Source organism: Cetorhinus maximus, chromosome 12 (genome assembly GCF_964194155.1).
Source record: "Cetorhinus maximus chromosome 12, sCetMax3.hap1.1, whole genome shotgun sequence".
NCBI lineage: Eukaryota > Metazoa > Chordata > Chondrichthyes > Lamniformes > Cetorhinidae > Cetorhinus > Cetorhinus maximus.
Window position 1 is genome coordinate 56,740,211 of NC_135890.1, and position 25,785 is coordinate 56,765,995.

The 25,785-nt window shown below is 44.2% G+C and overlaps 1 protein-coding gene across 1 annotated transcript in view; it reads right to left on the reverse strand.

Moving 5' to 3' along the window:
• The window catches only part of itpr2 (inositol 1,4,5-trisphosphate receptor, type 2), a 244,007-nt gene that overhangs the window by 214,011 nt on the left and 4,211 nt on the right, over positions 1 to 25,785 (reverse strand). The window contains exon 2 of the mRNA XM_078554637.1: positions 4,746 to 5,081. Within this exon, the coding sequence (XP_078410763.1) occupies positions 4,746 to 5,081 (336 nt within the window). The remainder of the gene's footprint in view (positions 1 to 4,745; positions 5,082 to 25,785) is intronic.

Sequence of the window (25,785 nt, forward strand, 5' to 3'; positions counted from 1 at the left end):
GAGAGAGGGGGGAGGGGATGGGAGGGGAGAGAGGGGGGGGAGGGGATGGGAGGTGAGAGAGGGGGGGGGAGGGGATGGGAGGGGAGAGAGAAGTGGGAGGGGATGGGAGGGGAGAGGGGGGGAGGGGATTAGATGGGAGAGAGAGGGGGGGGAGGAGATGGCCGCCACCCGCCCACTTCCACTATCCTCGGGAGTCGCGCATTACGCTGGGCGGGCCTTAATTGGCTCAACCACGGAGGGAGGGGATGAGAGGGGAGAGAGAGGGGGGGAGGAGATGGGAGGAGGAGATGGGAGGGGAGAGAGAGAGGGGGAGGAGATGGGAGGGGAGAGAGAGGGGGGGTAGGGGAGAGAGAGGGGGGGGAGGGGAGAGAGAGGGGGGGAGGGGAGAGAGAGGGGGGGGAGGGGAGAGAGGGGGGGGGAGGGGAGAGACAGAGGGGGGTAGGGGATGGGAGGAGAGAGAGAGGGGGGAGGGGATGGGAGGGGAGAGAGAGGGGGAGGGGATGGGAGGGGAGAGAGAAGGGGGGAGGAGATGGGAGGGGAGAGAGGGGGGGGAGGGGAGAGAGAGCGGGGGGGAGGGGAGAGAGAGAGGGGGGTAGGGGATGGGAGGGGAGAGAGAGGGGGGGAGGCGAGGGGAGAGGTGGAGGAGTCGAGGGGGAGAGGAAACAGACAAGAGAAGAGCAAACAAAAGAACCAGTGGTATAGTGGAAAGATGAGGTATTTATTGCATTTATATACTGCCTTTCATGACATCAGGATGTCCACAAGCACAAAATTTTTTTTGAGGTGTTGTCATTGTTCTAACCATAGAAAGCAAGGCAGCCAAACATACACAGCAAGCCCCCACAGAGCTTATGACCAGATAATCTGATTTTGCAATATTGATTGAGGGATAAATATTAGTCATGGGAATAACTCCCCTGCTCTTTTTCAAAGTGGTGCCAAGGAATCTTTTACATCCACCTGAGAGCACCTCAGTTTAACGCCTCATCTGAAAAGCCGCACCTTCCGCACAACAGCACTTCCCCCGAGTGTCAGCCTCGATTTTTTGTGCCCAGGACCTGGGGTGGGGCTTGAATTGGAACCTTCTAACCGACAGGGGAGTGCACTATCCATTGGGCCGCAGGTGAAAATGATAATAAGGGCAGGAAAAGCATAGGCAAGGTAATAAGTTCAGCAAGGCGGCATAATTTTTTTTCCATGTAAGTAGGATAAAAAGCATACACAGAAAAGAATTTCGTCACGGGATATTAGCCTTTGTATGGACAGGGGACAGTACGAGTTACCACTTGTGGAACAATGTATCAGTTGCAATCCTTTGCTACAACTGCTGGTTGGAAAGCTCTCTATGGCATTGCATCTGCCATTGCTCTACATCGAAACAAGCCTTTCAGCCAAATGAGTCTGTGCCCATGTTTATGCACCACACAAGCCTCCCCCCACCTTACTTCATCTAACCCTATTGACATGTCCTTCTACTACAGTTTCCTTCCTATCTGGCCTTGCAACATTCGTGTGGGATGACACATTTATAATGCAAAAGTGAACAAGATGTTAGAGATATGTTTGAGCACGCTTGTTTTGATGAAAAAAACAACCCACACACTCCCTGCGGCTCTCACATTGTCAATGAGGCGTCATACAAACTTATACTGTGAAATGGCACATTTCCCATTGGATCTTATACATGATGTAATGAAGTTCTCACCTTAAAAAAGGTTCCAATCAATATTTTTTTTTATTATGGATCTCACCTCTTTATGTTTGCCTCACATGCCACTAGTTAATTTAGTTACTATCCTTGACCTAGAAGTTGTTCAGGTTATCGCAAAACGTTGACAATCGTAATATAAAAACAATGAAAGCAAATCTCCTTATAATCACAGGCAATGGTTAGTAATTGTCCAGACTTGTTTAACTGCCAAAGTCAATTTTTTTCATCAACAGGATATGGACATCACTGGCAAAGCTGACATTTACTGTCAATCCCTAGAATTTGCTGGGGGAGAGGATGGGCTGGTTATAATGTCACTGGACTGGTAACCCAGAGGCCCAGGATAATCCTCCGGGGACACTGTTTCAAACCCACCGCAGCAGCTGGTGGAATTTCAATTCAATTAATAAATTGAAAGCTAGTCTCAGTGATGGTGACCACGAAACTATCATCGACTGTTGTAAAAACCCATCTGCTTCACTAATGCCCCTTTCGGGAAGGAAATCTGCTGTCCTTACCTGGTCTGGCCTACATGTGACTCCAGGCCCACAGCAATGTGGTTGACTCTTAACTGCCCTCTACAATGGCCTAGCAAGCCACTCAGTTCAGGGGCAATTAGGGATGGGCAACAAATGCTGGCCTTGCCAGTGATGCCCACATCCCATGAAAGATTTTTTTTAAAAAACTTTTAGAGGGCAGTTAAATAGCCAAACACATAGAAATGGAGTCACAGGTAGGCCAGACTCGGTAAGGACAGAGGATTTCACTGAAGAACATTAGTGAACCAGCTTGGGTTTTTAATGAACGTTCGAAGCTTCCTGGTCACTTTTATTGATGCCAGCCTTTTATTTTGTCTCCTTAAAAAAAAAACTGAATTCTCAAATTGCTGTGGTGAAATTCGAACCCTTAGGGCAAGACTTTAACTCACTCAAAAGCCATCCACTTGCACAAGATTAAATCAGGCCCATAATCTCAGAATTATTAGTCCAGATTTCTGGATTACTCTCCAGTACCATCACTACACTACATATCCTACTTTTCTCAGTAGCCTCTTTTTAAAGACTACATCAGTTCTATAGCCCTATTTGCAATCTGGGCCAACAGACTGGTAAAGTGTGCGTCCAATGCCACCAGAGAAAATGTCACGACAAATGTTCCCTCAAGAGGAGGGCTCCACTAACACAAAGCAAGTGGCCTAGTTAAAGTACTTGCATAAAATATTCAATAATGAGTTGATTCTCGCCAAGCTGACAAGGCCCTGTGCTGTCCAATAGTTCAAGGCAATTGGTGGACACCATATGACTGTCACCTGGGTAAATGCCAGGGCTAGGAAAAGTGACAAGTAGTAAAAGCAACCCACCCTGGTCAAACCTACTTCAGCTCAACTGGGCTACGGGTCCAAACTATATATTTTTTCCCTTGCGAGAAGGCCCCTCTTTCTCACTCACCACATTATCACATTATCCCAACTGCCTCATGGAGGCTTGTGAAAAATGGCAGACACACGCTCAGCAGACAATTATTTTATTGGAACAGGAAGAGGCTATTCAGCCCCTTAGGCCTGTTGCACCATATGTGTTTCCTCAATTTACATCCGAATTGCCTTGCTCTAATTTTAATGTTGGGCCTGCTTGTTCTGGATTCCCCCACCAGAGGAAATCATTTCTCTGTAGTTATCCTTTCATTATTCCGAACAACTCAGTCAGATCGCCCTTCAGCCATTTAAACTCTAGGGAATAGAAGCAACTCAGCCTCATAATTTAACCCTTCAAAAAGAAAGACTTGCATTTATATAGCCTCTTTCATGACCACTGGATGTCCCAAATACTTCACAGCCAATTAAGAACTTTTGAAGTGTAGTCATTGTTGTAATATAGGAAATGTGGCAGCCAATTTGACACAGTAAGCTCCCACAGGGGGAGGCGGTGGCATAGTGGTATTGTCACTGGACTAGCATTTCAGAAACCCAGGTTAATGCTCTGGGGACCCAGGTTCCAATCCCACCATGGCAGATGGTGAAATCTGAATCCAATAAAAATCTGTTGTTAAAAGTCTGATGATGACCATGAAACCAATGCCGATTGTTGTAAAAACCCATCTGGTTCACTAATGCCCTTTAGGGATGGAAATCTGCCGTCCTTACCTGGTCTGGCCTACACGTGACTCCAGACCCACGGCAAAGTGGCTGACTCTTAAATGCCCTCTGAACAAGGGCAATTAGGGATGGGCAATAAATACTGACCCAGCCAGCACCCACATCTCATGAATGAATTAAAAAACCAAACAGCAGTGTGATAATGACCGAATAATCTGTTTTACATGAAGTTGATAGAGGTTAAATATTGGCCAGGACATTGGGGATAAGTGCCCTGCTCTTTTTTTGCAATTTTTTTATTAATTCTTTCATAGAATGTGGGCATCACTGGCTAGGCCAGCATTTATTGCCCATTCCTAATTGCCCAAGAGATGGTGAACTGCCTCTTGAACCGCTCTAGTCCATGTGGTGTAGGTTAACATAGAGTGCTGTTTGGGAGGGAGTTCCAGGATTTTGACCCAGCGACAGTGAAGGAACGGCGATATATTTCCAAGTCAGGATGGTAGGTGGCTTGGAGTGGAACATGTGACGGTGTTTGAAATAGAGCCATGGGATCCTTTACATCCACCTGAAAGGGTGGACAGAGCCATGTTTTACGGTCTCATCCGAAAGACGGCACCTCCAACAAGGCAGCAGTCCCTCATCACTGCACCGGAGTGTCAGTCTGGATTTTTGTGCTGAAGTCTCTGGAGTGGGACTTGAACCTGGAACATTTTGGCAACAGTGTTGGCTTTCAAAATTCTAAACTCAATGGATGTGATTATTTTTAAGAAGGCACCGAAGAACTAAAGAAGCAATAACTGCATTTTTCTGTAAAATCCTGAAACAGAGTTGGACATTATAGAAGTATATTCATAAACAATATTCACTCAAAGTTGTGCAACCGCGCAGGAACCCGCATGCTCCAGTGCAGGAACCCGCATGCTCCAGTGCAGGAACCCGCATGCTCCTGTGCAGGAACCCGCATGCTCCTGTGCAGGAACCCGCATGCTCCTGTGCAGGAACCCGCATGCTCCTGTGCAGGAACCCGCATGCTCCTGTGCAGGAACCCGCATGCTCCTGTGCAGGAACCCGCATGCTCCTGTGCAGGAACCCGCATGCTCCTGTGCAGGAACCCGCATGCTCCTGTGCAGGAACCCGCATGCTCCTGTGCAGGAACCCGCATGCTCCTGTGCAGGAACCCGCATGCTCCTGTGCAGGAACCCGCATGCTCCTGTGCAGGCTGGACACGTTAGTGTGCACGCCCAGAGGCACAAAAAACATCAAGAGCTCAAGCTTTTAACAAATCAAAAAAAATTACACCATACGTTGCTGTACACTAATATATACTTATATAGCAGGAAGTTTTATATAAATCAATGAGGATAAATTAATCCAAAGAATTCCCAAACCAAATGAAGCCCATGGGATTAAAGGGACATTGACAGCATGGATACAAATTTAGCTGAAAGACAGAAAGCAGAGGGTAGTTCTGAATGGTTGCTTTTCAGGCTGGAGAAATTATACAGTAGTGCCCCCACCCCACCTAGGTCAATTATAGGGCAACAGCTTGTTTTCATGCAGATTAATGACTAGGATTTGGGTACAAGGGCCATCATTTTAAAGATGACACAAAGCTGGGATATGTAATGAACAATGGGGGTAGTAGTAGCAGATTTCAACAGGAGATGCTCCTGCTCCTCCTCCAGCTACCACATCCTAAGAGGGCGTTGGCAACCACAGACTTCTGAACTGGTCCATGATTATGCTTGGCAAAGTACTGCAGTGGTTTGCCGATGCCTTCTGCAGTGTGGCTGACCAGGAAACCCACTCTTACCACCTGCCATCAGGCATATTGGAAGGATTTACAGGCTGATAATCAAACTGTTTGGCCGAATTATGAACACACTTTCCGTGGCCATCAATTCCTGGAGTGGGACTTGAACCTGGAGTTTCTGGCCCAGAGGTAGGGACACTACCCACTGTGCCACAAGACTCAGCAGGACAGACAGGTGAAATGGGCAGCCACACGGCAGGTAAAATTTAATGCAGTGAAGTGACGCATTTGGAAAGAAAAAGGAGGGACGATATAAATCAAATGGGGTGCAGGAACTCGCGTGCATACAAACAAATCTTTGAAGGTAGCAGGAGAATTCGAGAAGGCTGTTATAATTGGGATCCGTGACTTTACAAATAGAGGCATAGAGTACCAAAGCAAGAAGGTTATGATAAACTTTATAAATCTCTGGTTAAACCTCAGTGAGAGTATTGTATCCAATTTTGCGCTTCACATTTCAGAAAGGATGGCAAAGCCTTGGAGAGGGCCAGAATGGTACCAAGGATGAGGATCAGCAGGTCATGTGGAGAGACCACAGAAGCTCGGATTGTTCTCCTCATAGCAATAAAGGCTATGGGGAGGATTGGGTGTTCAAAATTGAGGGACTTTGATTTAAGACAATTGGCAAAAGAACGAGAGGCGAGATGAGGAGAATTGTTTTTTTTTTTAAATGCAGTGAGTTGCTTTGATGAGGAATGAAATGCCTGAAAGGGTGAGTGAAGTAGATTCAATGATAACTGTCAAAATGGAATTCAAAAGAAAACATCTGCAGTGCAATGGAGAAAGAGCAGGAGGAGTGGGGCTAACTAGATCAGCGATATGTTACACCCTGATTTGATGAAATAATTGGAAATCCTCAACCCATTTAAACCAGGAGGGGAAACAAAAGTCTGCACCTGCTTCAAATCGGAAAGGGAAATGGCTGTTAATGCACAGGCAGCTCATCAGCGCCTGAAGGAAAGACAGGAGACGTTTCAGGTGAGGTGCTCCATGCCAGCTTGACAGTCGCCTCTGGCAGAAACCAAGGAGTATATTGTAGAGGGCAAGACCTTGGGAGCATCAATTGCTTTCACACGGCAACACAGGCCATGGAGTTGATAAGCTGATAACAGGGTTTCACATAATTCGAATATTTATCATCCTGTGCCACACCAGGGTTCGAATCTGAAAACAAGCTTCCTGCATTGTGAAAAGTGTCAACATCTTTGTATTTCTGATTAAGACTTGCTCCAGCCCTCCCATTTTTGTTATTCCATTAGCTCAATGCAGGGTCCCACCTGAAGCATTATCAGGGGCTTACTGACCTATTTACGATCACCAAATTCTTTCTACTTGAAATATCGAGTGTATCCCCTCAACTCCCAATGCTTCCTCCCCCACCCTCTTTCCAAACACAATCCCCATCCTCCAGCCCCTGCAAAACTCCTCATATTCACAATGATGTCTCCGACAACGCTTGCCAATTCTGCAATTCGCCTTGCAAACTTCCTGGAATTCTTTGAAAAGGTAATTAATGAATCATTTATGTTGGAAAAGCCACGCCCTGCTTCTTGCTTGCTGGCTCCCAGCCCCACGGCGGTTGGAAATATCCCTGTCTATGTATGCCACAGAGTGATTCCATGTTTTTAAAACAAGTATACATGTGAGAGTTTGTGTGCATGCAGATGTTTTAAGATGTCGTGTGGGACGCATGTTTGAAATGACAGTGTCTCATCCCCTCACACTGGGAAAGGGTGGCACAATGGCAGCATCAGTAAAACCCTTCACAGCAATACTAGCCCGACAACATTCCGACAATAGTACTCAAAACTTGTGCTCCAGAACCTGCCACACCCGTAATCAAGTTGTTCCAGTACAGCTACAACGCTGACTTCTGTTCGGCTATGTGGAAAACTGCCCAGGTATGTCCTGTCCACAAAACGCAGGACAAATCCAATCCAGCCAATTATTGCTACCAGTTCAAGGTGGCAGCTCACCCCTAATTGCCCTTGAGAAGGTGGTGATGGGCAATAAGTGCTGGCCTAGCCAGCGACACCCATATCCTCTGAAAGAATTTTTAAAAGCCCAGGTTGTACCCTTTAACCTGTCACCAGCCATGTCTTTTGATCTCTGATGCCTCGCACACTACTGCTTTGGAGATGTGAAAAAGCCACCTACATAAGTGGCAAGTGCCGCCATGTTTATGTTAGATGTCTGTTATCCTTCAGTTCAATGGAAGTGCTGGCATTTTCAGCAAAGCATCTGTCAGAATAGCAGCAGTGACCACGCCAATGCTTAAGAGGAGAGTAGACAGGTGGTTGAAGAAGGAAAAAAAGGAAGGCAGAGTTAGTGCGGAAGAAATAAAGAGGAAAAGAGAGAAACAAAGAAAAAGGAAACATTGAAAAGGAATAAGAGAGGACTTCCATTTCACAAGTGCTTTTCACTCAGGATGTCCCAGAGTGCTCTACAGCCAATGAGATACTTTTCAAAAGTAGTAATTTAGGACTTAGACAGAATTGCTGAGCAAAGACAGACCAACATCTATGTCACTTCCTACCATCCTGACCAGGACGTCAACAATGGAGTTGTTAACTAATTTTCACAATTAGTAATTAAAAATCTCCTACATCTATAATAAAAATTATTTAAGAATTCCTCTTTCCCCACCCCTCCCTCTCCATAAAACCATCAGGCCTTTTAACGACCCAACATTCTCAGTTACTTCACCACTAGCATACAAATAATGGACATATAATCCGCCTCAACCTAACATCATCCGAGAGCTTCAGATTTTGAGACTTGAAAACACTGAACACAAAGTGAAGCCTCATTAGTTACAAGCATCAACAAAAGCAGAGATATAGTCAATCATCTGCTAAAATTGCCTTGCTGGTGTACTAATTTGGAAACGGGTGACTGTTCAACTGCTTCCAACTTGGGTGGATGGATTGTGTGTGTACTGGCTCTGCATAGGACTTTACTTTTAAAACCAATTTAACGCGACATCTGCAGATGCTGCAGTTTGAGTATCAAACCACCCCAGTCTACCACATGACTAGTGCCAAAAAAAGAAACAATTCTATTTCCATCTGCCACCTCATTTTTAAATGTATTCCCCTCGCTCCCACCTCAACATTGTTTCTCAGCCAAGAGGACTGGAATCTGGCGTGGTTCCTTCAGTTCACAATTTGCTTTGTTTCGTTCTTTTTATTTTCTTTCACAGGATGTGGGCTTCACTGGCTGGGCCAGCATTTATTGCCCATCCCTAGTTGCCCTTGAGAAGGTGGTGATGAGCTGCCTTCTTGAACCCCTGTAGGTATACCCACAGTGCTGTTAGGAACAGAGTTCCAAGATTTTGACCCAGCGACAGTGAAGGAACGGCAATATATTTCCAAGTCAGGATGGTGAATGGCTTGGAGGGGAACTTCCAGGTGGTGGTCTTCCCATCTATCTGCTGCCCTTGTTCTTCTAGGTGGTAGTGGTTTTGGGTTTGGAAGGTGCTGCCTAAGGAGCCTTGGTGAGTTCCTGCAGTGCATCTTGTAGATGGTACACACTGCTGCTACTGTGCTTCAGTGGTGGAGGGAGTGAATGTTTGTGGATGTGGTGCCAATCAAGCGGGCTGCTTTGCCCTGGATGGTGTCAAGCTTCTTGAGTGTTGTGGGAGCTGCACTCATTCAGGCAAGTGAAGAGTATCCCATCACACTCCTGACTTGTGCCTTGTAGATGGTGGACAGGCTTTGGGGAGTCAGGAGGCGAGTTTGCAGAATTCCCAGCCTCTGACCTGCTCTTGAAGCCACAGTATTTTTATGGCTGGTTCAGTTCAGTTTCAGATTCAGCGATGGTAATGCCACTGAATGACAAGGGGATGATGAAACATCCTGGACAACATCCATCCAGAGCTAGTATCGCTAACTAGAGAAGCACCTTGCTCTCATTCCATGTCCTGGACTAGTGATATGGGTGAATCTGGAACTAGCTGTGTGAGTGACTGTAGGAGCAAACTCTGTGGTATACCACCAATTGGATCTTGCCACTTATATATGAATGGATAATAAACAAACACTTATTTCTTCAGTGTCTTCTATGGCCCCAGGTTATCGCAATGAGCTTCACAAAACAATTAAGTACTTTTTGAAGTGTCGTCACTGCTGTAGTTTTGGGAAATGCCCAAATTAAATGTGAAAGGGCAGCCTCACCTAAAGCCATACTATGGGTGAAATTTAATATTGGCAATGGGGATCTTGCTCACCACCTCCATTGGGGAAGGAGCATCGGAATTAAGTGCCCGTCAGGTGCTTAACTGGAAATCCCACCCCTAAGGGGATGGGTGGGTGGGGGGTGGGGGGGGTAATGGAAAAAAGAACAGGGGAGGTAGTTATCAGCAGCACAAACTCCGCACCCGCCCCCCACCCCACCATTTCTCAATCCCAGATCCCTCAATCAGGCACTGAGTGCCATGGAATGAGGGACCTCCCCCAGAAGCCCACAAGCTTTGCTTTTCAGGCTCCCTGTGTGGTGCCTCCCCTGCCCACTGCCGATTGAATTCCAGTGGTGGCAGCATTAATTGCCCGCTCAAGGGCCTCAGTTAGCATCTGAGTGGGGTTGCCACCCATGTGCCTTCCAAACTCACCACTGGGTGGGGCATTAAATTCTGCTCCACATGTTTGACTTACCAATTGGTACTTGAAAACGATGCTAAGAGTTATCTATGTGCCAACAGTTCCAGCCTGCTCAATAGGCACTGCTAACATTCAACTATTTCTGAGTGCTTGAAAGCAAGATGCTTAAACTAAAATAGTAATATAATGGCAGGTACATTGTCTGGACAAGATAGCTGTTGTACACTAACTGGAAGCATACTTTAGTGTGGGGCACATTACGGGATACAGAATGCCAATGCTAAGCCCTTTGCTCTTTAAAATTAAAATCTCACAATATAATGTTCCAGTTAATGACATATTTCAAGCACCCTCACCAACATCCATCTATAATATTCCATTAACGATTCCTATACACGCACTTCCTGTCGAGTACCTTTCAGGTATTATGGTGTCCGATGTAAGTTCTTGTCCCACACGAGAACAGGCTAAAGAAACAAACTCTTAAAAATTAGCCATAATGTCTGTAGCTCTTAACTGACCTGTGGCTGCAGTCATTGGCTATTTACATATAACAAATCACCTACAGCACAGAAACAGGCCACTTGGCCTAACTGGTCCATGGCGTTTGTGCTGCACATGAGCTTCCTCCCACCCAACTTCCTCTCTCCCTATCAGCATGTCCTTCTATTCCTTTCCCCTTTATGTGCTTATCTAGCTGCTCCTTAAATGCACCTATTCTGTCTGCTTCAACTACACCTTGTGGTAGCAATCTCCACATTCTCACCACTCTCTGGGTAAAGAGGTTTCTCCTGAACTTCTTATTGGATTCCATGTGGAAACATTTCTATGTCGACCCTATCAAAGCCCTTCATAATTTAAATATTAAGTCACCCTCAGCCATCTGTTTTCTTGGGTAGGCTGATTAAAGCTTGCAGATTTGAAGGGATACATGCCTATATTTTAGCAATAGAATAACACATTGCTGCCATGTTCCTGTTATAGACCAGCACATACTCCAAATTATCATGAGCAATACCATGGAAGATAATGGCATATGGAATACTCTTTGTTCATCACATATCATAGGTCACACTTTGTTACAGATGAAAACACAAACCCAGAGGAAAGAAAAGGGAAAGTCATCAATTTCTACAGGGTAATTCTGACCCAAAGCCTTAAACATGCAGGCACTCTCCCATTAGAGAGACTTGGATGGACTCGAACAAGGAACACAATGTTAGCATGCAGATACGGCAAGTAATTAGGGAGGTAAATGGAACGTTGGCCTTTATTGCAAGGGGATTGGAGTACAGGAACAAATAAGTCTTGTTACAGTTGTATAGGGTTTTACAAGTGAGTTACACTTGGAGTATTCAGTGCAGTTTTGGTCTCCATATTTGAGGAAGGATATACTCATCTTGGAGGCAGTACAACGAAGGTTCACTAGATTGGTCACTGGAATGAGAGTGCTGCCCTATGATGAGAGGCTGAGGAAATTGGATCTAAATTCTCTGGCGTTTAGAAGAATGAGAAGCAATCTCATTGAAACATACAAGTTTCTGAAGGAGTTTGCCAGGGTAGACACTGAGGAGTTGTTTCCCTGGCTGGGGAATCTGGAACACAAGGGTACAGTCTCAGGGTAAGGGGCCGATCATTCAGGATTGAGATGAGGGAAAATTTCTTCACTCAAAAGGTCGAGAATCTTTGGAATTCTCTACCCCAGAGGGTTGTGGATTCTCCATTGTTGAATACATTTAAGGCTGAGACAGGTTTTTGGTCTCTCTGGCAATCAAGGGTCAGGGAGAGCGGGCTGGAAAGTGGAATTGGGGCAAAAGATCAGCCATGATCATATGGAATGGTGGAGCAGGCTCGAGGGGTCATAAGGTCTACTCCTTCTCCTATTTCTTATGTTCCTCACAACAGAGTGACTCTGACCAGTGTGGTGTTTACTGAGCAATCAGACTTTCTGTTCTTAAAGTAATACAGCTGCAATAATTGCTTATTGCATGGTATAACAATCTTCAACTTATCATGAGGTGGGCAGCCTCCATACCAACATTTCCTCTTTGGGATGCTTAGGAGGAGGAGCCCTTTGTGTTAACATTCAAACCAGCTCTAATTTTAAGATTGCTCCTATTATTCTGGATTCTCCCACAAGAGGAAATTAGCTTCTCAAACCCATCGATTCCTTTTATCATTTCAAACATCAGAATTAGATCACCCCTCAATCTTCTATACTCCAAGTAACAGGACCCAAGATTTTACATTTCCCATCCCCATTATTTAAGCCCCTAAATCCCAGTATAATTCACAAGCTTTGGCCGAATCCAAGCCTACTGTGCTGCAATAGTCAGGATGTAGAAACTCCAGCTGTGAGCAACTCCACAGGAGATCAGCTAGTCAACCATTGGAATTGCGCTGCCTGGGCTGATCACCACTGTGGTGTGACCATCCCACATTCAGAGTCACTGCTGGATATATCTGCTAACCCCCAGAGCAGGATTAGAACTCTACGCCATAGCAGGCCAGGTCAAGGAAGGAAAGAAAGACTTGCATTTTTATAGCACTTTTAATAGCATCAAGATGTTTCCAAGTAATTCAGAGTCAATGACTTACTTTTCTAACGTAGTCTTTTGTAACGTATGAAATGCAGCAGCCACATTATACGCAGCAAGCTACAGCAATGTAATAATGACTAGATTATCTGTTTTTTTTAAAATGAGTTTGGTTGAGGGATAAATAGTCACCAGGGCATTGGGGAGAAATAGCACCATTGGATGTCTTACATCCACCTGGGGACCAGACAGGGTCTCAGTTTACCACCTCATCCAAAAGACAGCGCTTCTGACAGTGAAGCACTTTCTCATTACTGCACTGGAGTGTTTGACTGGCTTGTGCGAAGTCTCTGGAGTGGCACTTGAACCCACAACATTCTGATTCAGGAACAAGAGTGTGACCAACTGATTTACAAAACTGTATTTTAACATCATCAGACAAACATTGAAAGCTGCTTTTAGCTTTTCTCTTGGAACTAAAATGACCTTTCATTTCAGTCAATCCAGTTAAAAGTTAGAAGGTGCAGATTTAGATTCATAACTCCGGTGTAGTCAAAAATCTATTTTGTTTCAAAGTTCAGACTAAGATTCAGCTTTGGAATAAAAGGGCATCATGCTGCTGAGAAGAGTTTTCTGATAGCACATCAGCCAGTTGCTGAGCAGAACAGATCTTCATCATTGTCATCTCCTCCAGAGCAATGTTGTAATCCAGTGTCTCTGATAATGGTGTGGGCTGCCAATATTTGTCCCCAAGGAGAAACTTTTTCACACAGCAGGTGGTTAGGGTCAGGCAGAGTCTGCCTGAGAGAGTGTGACAGAGGCAGGTTCAATCGAGGCCTTCAAGAGGACATTGGATTATCATCTGAAAAGACAGAACGTGCAGAGCTACAGGGCAGAAGGCAGGGAAGTGGCAGTCAGTAAACGGCTCCCTGAGACAGCCAGCACAGAAACATCAGGCCGAATGGCCTCCTTCTGTGCTGTAACAATTCTGTGATTCTGTAAAATTACAACTGGTTCACTTGGTCATTAACATTGCTGTTTGTGTTTGTCAGAAGTATTTAATGGGCAGTAAAGTACTTTGGGACATCCGAGCATTGTGAAATCCACTATATAAACACAAGACTTTCCTTCTACACTCTAACCACTAGGTTACTGGACTGACAGTCATTTAATTTTCAACACATTTTTTCTATGCAACAAGAAAAAGCTTCCAAATGTTTAAGCCTTGTTACAACAGTTCAAATCCTGCAGTCAAGTCACACAAAGAGTTAAATTCCTCTCAATTCAAAATATTTTGCAATATGCAATTCGCTTTATTGTTGGGCCAGGATTATTATGTACTAGGCAGGATTAAGCAGAATTTTCAAATCCTTACAGTGGAACAAGGAGTATTGCTGACAAGTCAAATGTTTACAGAAAATTAGGTACTTCAGATATAATCCTAACTTTTCCCATGGATATGAGCTAAAGTGCCAGAAGTAGACTTTCCTCTTCAGAACTCAGCTCAAATAAGCAGACTAACTTGAAAATATTTCAGTCTAGAGAAGCAAGGCCTCAGTTTTTGGCCCTAGGCAAAGTTTCATTCCATTACTTAGATTTTGTTCATACTGCACTTCCCCACCACACCCTCTGAAAAACACACTCTGCTGGTTCCTGTGCAACACCAACTTGCACTCAAAACAGGACAGGTCAGGGGTTCCCAACTGGGGATCCGTGGCTCCCTAAGGATCAGCGAGAAGACTCCAAGGGGTCCGCCAAATTTTCAGGCTGTTTCTAAAATGGCCTCATGCTGGCTTCCCACTGCTGTTGGTGACACGGTTTCCTGGAAGCAATTATCTTTCCATGGACGGAAGTGGGGTTTACAGGATTGACAACCTGCCATCAGGGAAGGACGTCTCAGGGCAGGTTTCAGTATACAGAACAGGCAAAGGTTGTGCAGAGACATCTTGCCGTCCAGGTGGTGAAGGATGCAATGTCGCCTTTGGTTTTCAGCATCTTATAACACTGAGACAGACCTCGGGGGCAGCAAATGTCACTCTTGTGACCACCTAATTAAATAAAATGATCAATGCCTGAATGTGTCAAAGCGCAGCAAAGGGAATCACTGAGAATCTTACTCTAACACAAAGCATAATGATTGTTTCTCCAAGTGTTTTTGCATTATAATTCTACAACTTAGTTTAATCCTCTCAAAATTATTTGCAGCCAGCCTGCGTAATTCAGTCCAACAGTTGCCTGGCTTTAAAGATTCTAATGTCAGGAATACTGAACTCATGAGGGCAGCTTGACAGACACAGTAGTGCAATCTGCTTGATCTCTCTCTCTGGAGATACAGGCTGATGTTAAAATACATTTCACCTGAAATAATAGCATCAGATTTCTTAATATTATGAACATTGACTCCTGGCTGAATGAGTGACAGGCTGAAAACCACTGCACTATAATTTTCTGCCTTAAAGCCACAAACCACCTCCTTAAATGGTCAATCTTACTTCTGCATCACAATTACTTCACAAGTAGTAACACAGGGGTGGGGGGGGGCGGTGGTGGGGGGGCGCTAGGAGACAGGCGACTATGGCGGAGTGAGACAGAGTCTGAGTAAGTAGCGAATTAGGTTCACATGGGAATTCGGTGCACAGAGGAAAGAGGTCTGGTATACATAGGAATTATTAAGTTAATTAAGTGAGTAATTAAATTAAGCTGGCTAAATAACATAAATAACAATGGCAGGACAGGTGTTATGTTGCAGCTGTGGAATGTAGGTTCTTTTGGACAATCCAGGACAAACACATCTTGAGTATTGCTCAATTCTTGCACTCGTATTGGTATTCTTGAAGTGTCCTGATAGCAGGAAAGAACAAAATACACAATGTGAAGAGAATGCCGATTGGTTGGCAAGTGAACTCTGAGTTGCCATGGAGAATGCATCAGTGCTGGTGACTGACAGTTAACTGATGATCATTGTTTGAAATTTAAACCAGGCAGCTTGACCCTGATTGATCAAGGCATTGCCCTGAGGAATGAACCAGCAAAAGGCTGTCACTTATTTTGTTTAGCTGAAAGAGGCACAATGCGTGTACATGTTCTTTCTGTCTGCAATCTGATAGTCTTAAATTGGTTGTCAGTGTAATTCTTAGCACACAGAATTAGAACACAGGTGATACACTTTGGAAGGAGTAATTTGACAAGGAAGTATTCAATGAACGACATGACACTAGGAAGTTCTGAGGAACAAAGGGACCTTGGCGTATGATCTCTGAAGGCAGAGGGGCATGTTAGTGGGGTGGTGAAAAAGGCATATGGGACACTTGCCTTTATCAATCGAGGCATAGATTACAAAAGTAGGGAGGTCATGTTGGAGTTGTATAGAACCTTGGTGAGGCCACAACTGGAGTACTGTGTGCAGTTCTGGTCGCCACATTATAGGAAGGATGTGATTGCACTGGAGGGGGTGCAGAGGAGGTTCACCAGGATGTTGCCTGGGATGAAACATTTAAGTTATGAAGAGAGGTTGGATAGACTTGGGTTGTTTTCGTTGGAGCAGAGAAGACTGAGGGGTGACCTGATCGAGGTGTACAAGATTATGAGGGGCATGGACAGGGTGGATGGGGAGCAGCTGTTCCCCTTAGCTTAAGGGTCAATCACAAGGGGGCATAAGTTCAAGGTGAGGGGCAGGAGGTCTAGGGGGGATGTGAGGAAAAACATTTTACCCAGAGGGTGGTGACGGTCTGGAATGCGTTACCTGGGAGGGTGGTGGAGGCGGGTTGCCTCACATCCTTTAAAAAGTACCTGGATGAGCAGTTGGCACGTCATAACATTCAAGGCTATGGGCCAAGTGCTGGTAAATGGAATTAGGTAGGTAGGTCAGGTGTTTTTCACGTGTCAGTGCAGACTCGATGGGCCGAAGGGCCTCTTCTGCACTGTGATTCTGTGATTTAGCAAATGTTGTCCAATCGCAGAATCACATTTAATGTTGGACACTGGGTTTCGAGTTTTGCAAGCACGGACTGGTTGGGTACGGTCTGTACCTTGCCCCTTGCGAACAATGGCTGGAACATGCTGCATCTGCAGAAAGTGTAAGCAGCTAGAGGAATTCCAGATCCAGAGCTGCAGACACTGCTCAACATAAGGGAGGGGGAGAAACACCTGGACACTTTGTTCCAGAAGATGGCCACACCTCTTAGAATAAGGTCGTCTGTTTTGGTCAGCAGTGAGGGACAGGAGGATGTGACTGTGAGTGAGGCAGGTAATGGGACCGAGCAGACTGTAGTAGGAGGCTCAGACTTTGCAATTGGCAAACAGGTTTGAGGTGCTCACAACCTGTGTGGATGAAAGCGAAGTCTGCAAGGTGGATGAGCAGGCTGGCCATGGCACCATGGTACAGGAAGCCGTTCAAGCAGGGGGAGCAAACAGAAATCTGGTGGTAATAGGGGACAGTATAGTGAGGAGGATTGACACTATTCTCTGCAGCAAAGAGTGAGAATCTAGAAGGCTGTGTCGCCTGCCCAGTGCCAGGGTTCGGGACGTCTGCTCAGGGCTGGAGAGGAACTTGCTGTGGGATGGGAGGATCCAGTTGTCATGGTCCATGTAGGTACCAACGACATAGGCAGGATAAGGAAGGAGGTTCTGCATGGTCTATGAGAAGCTAGGCGCCAAATTTAAGCAGAACCTCAAAGGCAATAATCTCTCAATTATTACCTGAGCCTCATGCAAATTGGCATAGGGCAAATCAGATTAGAGAGATGAATGCGTGGCTCAAAGACCAGTGTGGGAGAAGTGGGTTTCTGTTTGTGGAGCACTGGCACCAGTACTGGGGAAATTGGGGGTTATACAGTTGGGACATTCTACACTTGAACCGTGCTGGGACGAGTGTCCTTGTGAATCACATAACTAGGGAAGTAGAGAGAGCTTTAAACTAAACAAGGGGTTGAGGGATCAAGCTTGGGTAGATGTGGCAAATCAACAGGTAGATTCAAGGCAGGAGATCATAGTAGTAATATGGGAGATGAGGGTCATAGAATAGTAGGAAGAGACAGAGAGATAAAACCTAAGAATACACCAATAGTCAAGACTAGATATTACAAAGATAACAAAGAGTAAACTAAAGGCTCTGTATCTGAATGCTCATAGCATTCATAACAAAATAAATGAATTGATAGCATACATTGAAGTAAATAAATGTGATGTTACAGCCATATCAGAGACCTGGCTGCAGGATGACAAGGATTTGGTTCTGAATATTATGGGGTATATGACCATCAAGAAGAATAGGAAGCTAGGTAAAGGTGGAGGGGTAGCACTGTTAATCAAGGATGGCATTGGTGCAACAGTTAGAGATGACATTGGTCCATGAGATCAGGACGTAGAATTGGTTTGGGTGGAGATGAGGAATAGAAGAGGAAAGAAGTCACTAGTGGGAGTGGTTTAAGGTCCCGAACAGTAACCACAATGTAAGACAAAATATACAGGAAGAAATATTGGTGCTTGTTATAAAGGGACGGCAATAATCATGGGTGACTTTAATCTACATATAAACTGGATCAGATTGGCAGTTGTAGCCTGGATGAGGTGTTCATAGAATGCTTTCGAGATAGTTTCTTAGAGCAGCATGTTCTGGAACCAACCAGAGAGCAGGTTATATTAGGTTTGGTATTGTGTAACATGACAGGATTAATTAATGATCTCAGAGTGAAGGCACCTCTAGGTAGCAGCAACCACAATATGATTGAATTTTAGACCCAATCTGCTCCCTTTCAAACTGGATGTAAGACAAGTATTTTAAACTTAAATAAGGGCAACTATGTGGGCATGAAAGCTGAGCTAGCTGAAGTGAACTGGGAAACTAGACTCGAGGAAAGATCGGGGGAAAACTCTCTGCTGGTTGGAGTCATACCTAGCACAAAGGAAGATGGTTGTGGTTTTTAAGAGATCAATCATCTCAGCTCCAGGACATCAGTGCAGGAGATCCTCAGGGTAGTGTCCTAGGCCCAACCATCTTCAGCTGCTTCATAAATGACCTTCCTTCCATCATAAGGTCAAAAGTGGGGATGTTCGCTGATGATTGCACAATGTTCAGCATCATTCGCAACTCCTCAGATTCTGAAGCAGTCCATGTCCAAATGCAGCAAGACCTGGACAATATCCAGGCTTGGGCTGACAAGTTGCAAGTAACATTCACACCACACAAGTCCCAGGCACTGACCATCTCCATCAAGAGAGAACCTAACCATCGCCCATTGACATTCAATGGCATTACCATCACTGAATCCTCCAATATCAACATCCTGGGGGTTACCATTGACCAGAAACTGAACTGTACTAGCCATATAAATACTATGGCTATAAGAGCAGGTCAGAGGCTAGGAACCCAGTGATGAGTGCCTCACCTCCTGACTCCCCAAAGCCAGTCCAAAACATCTACAAAACATAAGTCAGGAGTGTGATGGAATACTCCCCACTTGCCTGGATGAGTGCAGCTCCAACAGCACTCAAGGAGCTTGACACCATCCAGGACAAAGCAGCCCACTTGATTGGCACCACATCCACAAACATTCACTCCCTCCACCACTGACATACAGTGGTAGCTTGTGTACCATCTACAAGTTGTACTGCAGGAACTCACCAAGGCTCCTTAAGACAGTACTTCCAAACCACAACCACTACCATCTAGAAGGGCAAGGGCAGCAGATTGATGGGAACACCATCACCTGGAAGTTCCCCTCCAAGTCCCTCACCATCCTGACTTGGAAATATATCACCATTCCTTCACTGTCGCTGGGTCAAAATCCTGGAACTCCCTCCCTAACAGCACTATCGGCGTACCTACACCACATGGACTGCAGCGGTTCAAGAAGGCAGCTCACCATCACCTTCTCAAGGGCATTTAGGGATGGGCAAAAAATGCTGATCTAGCCAGTGATACCCACATCACATGAATGAATTAAAAAAGTCTGCAATCAATTAGAAATTACTGAACTGATGAGGGCTTGCTCTTCTGCGCTATTCTTCTCATTGTAAAAACCCTTGAAAAGTTACAGCTTGCTGAATGAGGTGTAACAGAGTACTAACTTCACATTGCTCTGAAACACTGACCCTGGGAATCTAATTTTATATTTGTAATATCAAATTTCACCATTATGATAAAAAAAAATCCAAATATTTTTTAAATTATTTTTCTAAAAGTTTACAATGTTTCAACTCTACATTAGTTCCATGCATATGTACCAATCATTTATTTCACACTCTGTAAAATGATATTAAAAGGATAATCAGTGCATTTTACTTCCTGGTTTGATGTCTGTGAGAATTCTTCAATCTGATTGGCTGCTTACCCCGATTGGTGCTTAGAGAGCCCCTTGACTTGGCTCAAGATTCAAGCCAACATCAGGAAAGGGGAAAGGGAGGTTTCAGCTGTGGCTCAGTTCATAGCACCCTTGCCTTTGAATCAGAGGGTCGTGGGTTCATGTCCCACTCCTGGAAACCAAGAACTGTGATTGTACTCAAAAGAGTTGCAATCTGTGACTGTTGATAACTCGAAACAGTATCAGGAGAGGGGAAAGGGAGGTGTCAGCTGTGGCTCAGTTCATAGCACCCTCGCCTTTGAATCAGAGGGTTGTGGGTTCATGTCCCACTCCCGGAAAACCAAGAACTGTGATTGTACTCGAAAGAGTTGCAATCTGTGACTGTTGATAACTCGAAAGAATTTTGAGGTGTCAACTGTGGCTCAGTTCATAGCACCCTTGCCTTTGAATCAGAGGGTTGTGGGTTCATGTCCCACTCCCGGAAACCAAGAACTGTGACTGTACTCAAAAGAGTTGCAATCTGTGACTGTTGATAACTCGAAAGAGTATCAGGAAAGGGGAAATCCACACCGCAGAGTGTGTTGGATCTTTGTGGGCAGTTTTCTTTTAAAAAAAGGTCTGTAGTGAGCACCTTTGTCCTCCCACTGACCACAAAATCTGGGCCGATATAATATTGTGAAACGACTGTAAAACGTGAAGATTTAAACAGTTATCTAATAGGAAAAAAGGATGTGATAGTTTTATCATGGTTATCAACTATTTTAAAGTTGTGGATTACTCATATACATAATGTGCCCAATCGTCTTAATAATACTGGTGCAGTTAAGTTTACAAACACAAGTGAATTTATTAAAGATGTTAGTTGCTCAAATGCCTTTTACTTGTTTTACTTTTCAGTAAATAAACACAACCATTAAGAATCCTGACCAACATGTTACCAATCATTTGTTTCTAATACAAATTTATATGCAAAACTTGTGAATTTTTAGGAATTTGAAACCATTGCTGAATCCCCCACTCTCAATAACTTGGGGGTTACCATTAACCCGAAACTGAACTGGACCTGGAATGTCACGCTCAATATTTCATGTATCGATATCGTGAACCCATTTGTATAAATGAGCAGAGATATGTTTGATCTAAATGTACAGAAACCCCAATCCACCCTAGATATCTCTAAAATGGGAAGCAGCTGACCCAGAAACACCCCCAGAACATTGGCATTATTTGGTGATAGTTCTGGGACATTCCATGTGTCAGGAACCAAAATCTCCAGCAACATTAGATTTAGACACCTGATTTTATTTTGAGATAGATTATTTAGAGATAAACTAAGGTATGAAAAGATTTGATGAATTCTGGAATGTTAAAGTCATAATCCACACATGACGGGGGGCTAACTGGACCAGTAATCCAGAGGCCCAGGCTAATTCTCTTGAGTGGGCTAATTCTCTTTGGAAAGTCATTGAGTGAGTTTCTCCACTCGTGAGTCTTGAACACGCCATCTCAACTGAGACTAATGCACAGCTGAGGGAGTGCTTCACTGTCAGAGGTGCCATGATTTGGGTGAGAAGCTCAACCAAGTTTGCCATCTCAGATGGACATAAAAGATTCTGTGACACAACATGAAGAAGAGCAGTGTCACAAAATAATATTTTGAGGATACAGTATATGGGTACTTTGAGGCATGTGTAGCATACTTGGTGGGAACAGGCGAGTTTGGACCTATGGTTCCCAAAGCTCTCACTGAGATTTTTCTCACCTCATGTCTGGGTCTGTCATAGACTCAATGATAAAGATTGATTGATATGATTTATCAATGACTGCATTATTGTATCATGAGTCTCCCAGGATGATACAAGACAAACTAGATGGATCTTGATCTGTTGTAATCTGGCAATCCCTATGTGCCTTGATCAATATTTATCCTTCAACCAACAGCACCAAAAGCAGATTAACTGATCATTTATCTCAATGTTGTTTCTGGGCCTTTGCTGTGCACAAACTGGCTACCAAATCTGTATAAATAAGTGACCAATTTTCCATATGTACTGCATGGCCAACTGAAGGTTCGTGTGCAGGCCGCACACAAGCTTTAAGATACCAGGTGCGCACAGCTGCACAAAAAAGCCAAAGGGCTTGCACACTTAAATCAGCCGTGCACTACAAAAAGAATGAGAGGGTATGTTGGTAGTGGCTGTATTTCAAAAGTAACTCTTGGCAGTGAAGCGCTTTGGGATGGTAAAACACTACAAAAATGTGAGCTCTTTCTTTATCCACAGCTCAACAACTACCATTTCCAACATTTTCATTATCTATTTTCTAAATGTCTTTCCTCACAGAACCACACAGTGCAGAAGAGGCCCTTCGGCCCATCGAGTCTGCACCAACACGTGAGAAACACAAATGACATTGAAACACAAACTTGATATCGAGTTTAAAGGGAGAGAAGCCATGTGTTAGCCAGGTCCAAACAAGTGCTCCTCCACACTAACATTCACCATTACTAATACTAAACCACCCGCCATTAACCAGTTGACCTTGCCTGGGTCACATATTGCTATCTGATGTATTCATAATAATCGACAATGTGTTCAGCAGGCTGAGGAAAGGGCCAGACCCGACAGGGAGCCAATCACACTATTGTATTTCCAAGCAAAGGATGAACAAGTGAATAAACCAATGCAACAACATTTTCCAGTGCCTAAAGCCTGTAAAATAAGAGGAAATAAAGAGGTCTGCTTTGAGAAGAGGGGCGAAGGATATAATTTGTCTGCCAATTTGTATAACCCCAATCTACGCCATTCTGGCTCACCCTGCACAGGATAGCTTCAGTTGTCAATCACTCAAATAATTGACAAAGTAGACAATTAATTAATTAGCTCAATTTTTAGCTTTTTAAAATAATTAATGGGGTTCTGGTAAAGTAGGCAAGGGGAAACCATTTCCACTGGCAGGAGAGGGCACAAATTTAAGATAATTTTTCGAGAAATTTTAAAAGGTGATATTAGAATTTTTTTTTTTTTAAACAGAGCGAATTGTAATCTGGAATGCATTGCCTGAAACGTTGCAGGAATCAGATTCAATAGTAAACCTCAAAGGGAATTTGATATATAATTCAAAATGGTTAAAGCAAAGGAGCAAAGGTATGGGACTAATTGAATAGCTCTTTCAAAGAGCTGGCACAGACATGATGGTCTGAATGGCCTCCTCCTGTGCTGTATGATTCTATTCTATAAACGTGTAGTAGTTTCTTCTTACATCATGTATGATTGGTTTAATTTTAATTTTAAAATGAGGCACTGGGTTAATACACTATTATTCAGAACTTTCTAGGACAGTCAGACCTAATGATGCTTTAGGAACATAGCAGTAGGAACAGGCCATTCGGCCCATCAAGCCTGCTCCACCATTCAGTTAGGTCATGGCCAATCTTCTACCTCAATGCCAATTTCCCACACTATCCCCATATCCCTTGATGTCATTAGTATCTAGAAACCTATCGATTTCTGTATTGAACATGCTTAATGGCTGAGCTTCCCCAGCCCTCTGGGATAGAGAATTCCAGAGATTCGCTACCCTCTGAGTGAAGAAATTCCTCCTCATCTCAGGCTAAATGGCCTGCCCCTTATTCTGAGACTGTGTCCCCTGGTTCTAGAACCTCCAGCCAGGGGAAACGTCCTATCCACATCTAGCCCTTTTAAGAATGTTGTAATTTTCAATGAAATATCTCCTGACTTTACACTGAATAAATAATTTACAAAAGGACTACTGGATGCATGCTGCAGTTTTCTTTACGAAAATGTAATTTCCCAAATTTTCTAACAATAGATATTAAAATGTACTTGTCCAATTGGGAGCCCATAAATTCCAGCATAACAACACCACCTCACATTACAGGGTGCCTTCAAAATAGCCAAACATCACAAAGCAATTCACAGGAGAGCAACCAATAAAAAACTGATGCTGAACCAAATATTAGGACAGGTTGGTCAAAGTAGTAGATTTTAAGGAGTGTCTTAAAGGGATAAAGAGGGGTAGAGAGATGGAGATGTTTGGAGTTGGAAGTCCAGAGCTTAGAACCTTGGCAACTGAAAGCACTGCCACCAATGGCGGGACAAACGGAGTTGGTGTACAAAGGGCCAGATTCGGAGGAACGCCCTGTTCTCTAGGGGCCACAGCAGATTACAGTGTTCCAGCAGGACCATGGAGGATTTTGGAAACAAGGATGAGAAATGCAAAATTGAGGCCCTGCCTGACAGTGAGACACTGCAGGTCAGCGAGCACAGGGCTGATGGGCGAATGGGAGTTGGTGCGAGTTAGAATACGGGCAGGAGAGTTTTCAATGAGCTCAGATCAAATTTACAGAGGGTGAAAGACAGGAAGCCAGCAAGCAGAAAATTGGAATAGCCCGGTCTGGAAGTTAACCAAAGTATGGATCAGCCAGAAACAGATTTATTTCAGGACATTACTTAAACCGCCAGTTCTTTACCTCAGGCCTTACAAATTACTTATGTAAACTAAACAGAGTGGATCCACTGGACAATTAAAATGAGGCCATTCTTTAATTTAGAGGCCCTTTAACACCATAGATTGTATTACAGTCTTGAAATCAGGCAAGATGCTGTGGTTAACATTAATAGGGGACCTCCTTGTTAGACACAATGGTATTAATGTAACACATCCTTAAGCATACAATTAAACAGTCTGCAGTATAATTAAGGCCACCCTTCCAAACGCCCCCATTGCAGTAGGAGCGATATCAGTCACACAGTTCTGTGGGCTACATTTGCAAATAGAATATGCAGGTCGATGGCTCAGTTGGTATCTCTCTCACACAAGAGGTGGAGTCTTTCAGGTAAGACGTTAAACTGAGGCCGTCAGCTCTCTCGGGAGCATATAAAAGATCCCATGGCACTAATCTGAAGAGGAGCAAGGGCATTCTCACCAGTGTCCTGGCCAATATTTATCCTTCAACCAACATCAAAGCAAATAATGTGATCATTATCATATTGCTGTTTGTGGGATTTTGCCGCAAGGACAATGTCAGTCGTGTTCCCTTCATGAACAGCAGTGACTAAGTAACCTCATTGGCTGTTCATCACTTCAGAACCTCCTGAGACCTTGAAAGGTTCTATTTAAATAGAAGCTGCTGCTTCTTATTTAAGAAAGTAACACGAGGGCTTTTCAAAATTAAAAGTTTGGCAATCATCTTGGCGTCTTTCAGAATAAACTTATGTTAAGAATGTTGTGTTACCAGGCTGTGCTATACAGTCACTGAAGTAAAACAGAACATGATTGCACAGCAGGACAAAGAGACAAGAAAAAATTATCTAAAATTTAACACAGCACAAATAAAAGCCCAAGGAGCCAAGTGCAACAACAACTTGCATTTGTATGTCACCTTTAAAATAGCCCCAAAGCACTTCACAGGGGCATCATGGATCAAGATTTGATGGAGCCACACCAGGAGACATTAGGACTGATGCTAAAATGCTTGGTCGAAGAGGTAGGTTTTAAGGAGCATCTTGAAGAAGGGTAGAGGGGGAATTCTCAGCTGAAGGTATAACTACCAACAGTGGTAATGAAATCGTAGATGCACAAGATGTCAAAATTGGAAGAGTGCAGAAACCTTAGAGGGCTATAGGGCTAGGGGAGGGTATGAGGGGAGGGGAGAGGTCATGGGGGTATTTGCAAACAAAGAGGAGAATTTTAACATTGAGGCAT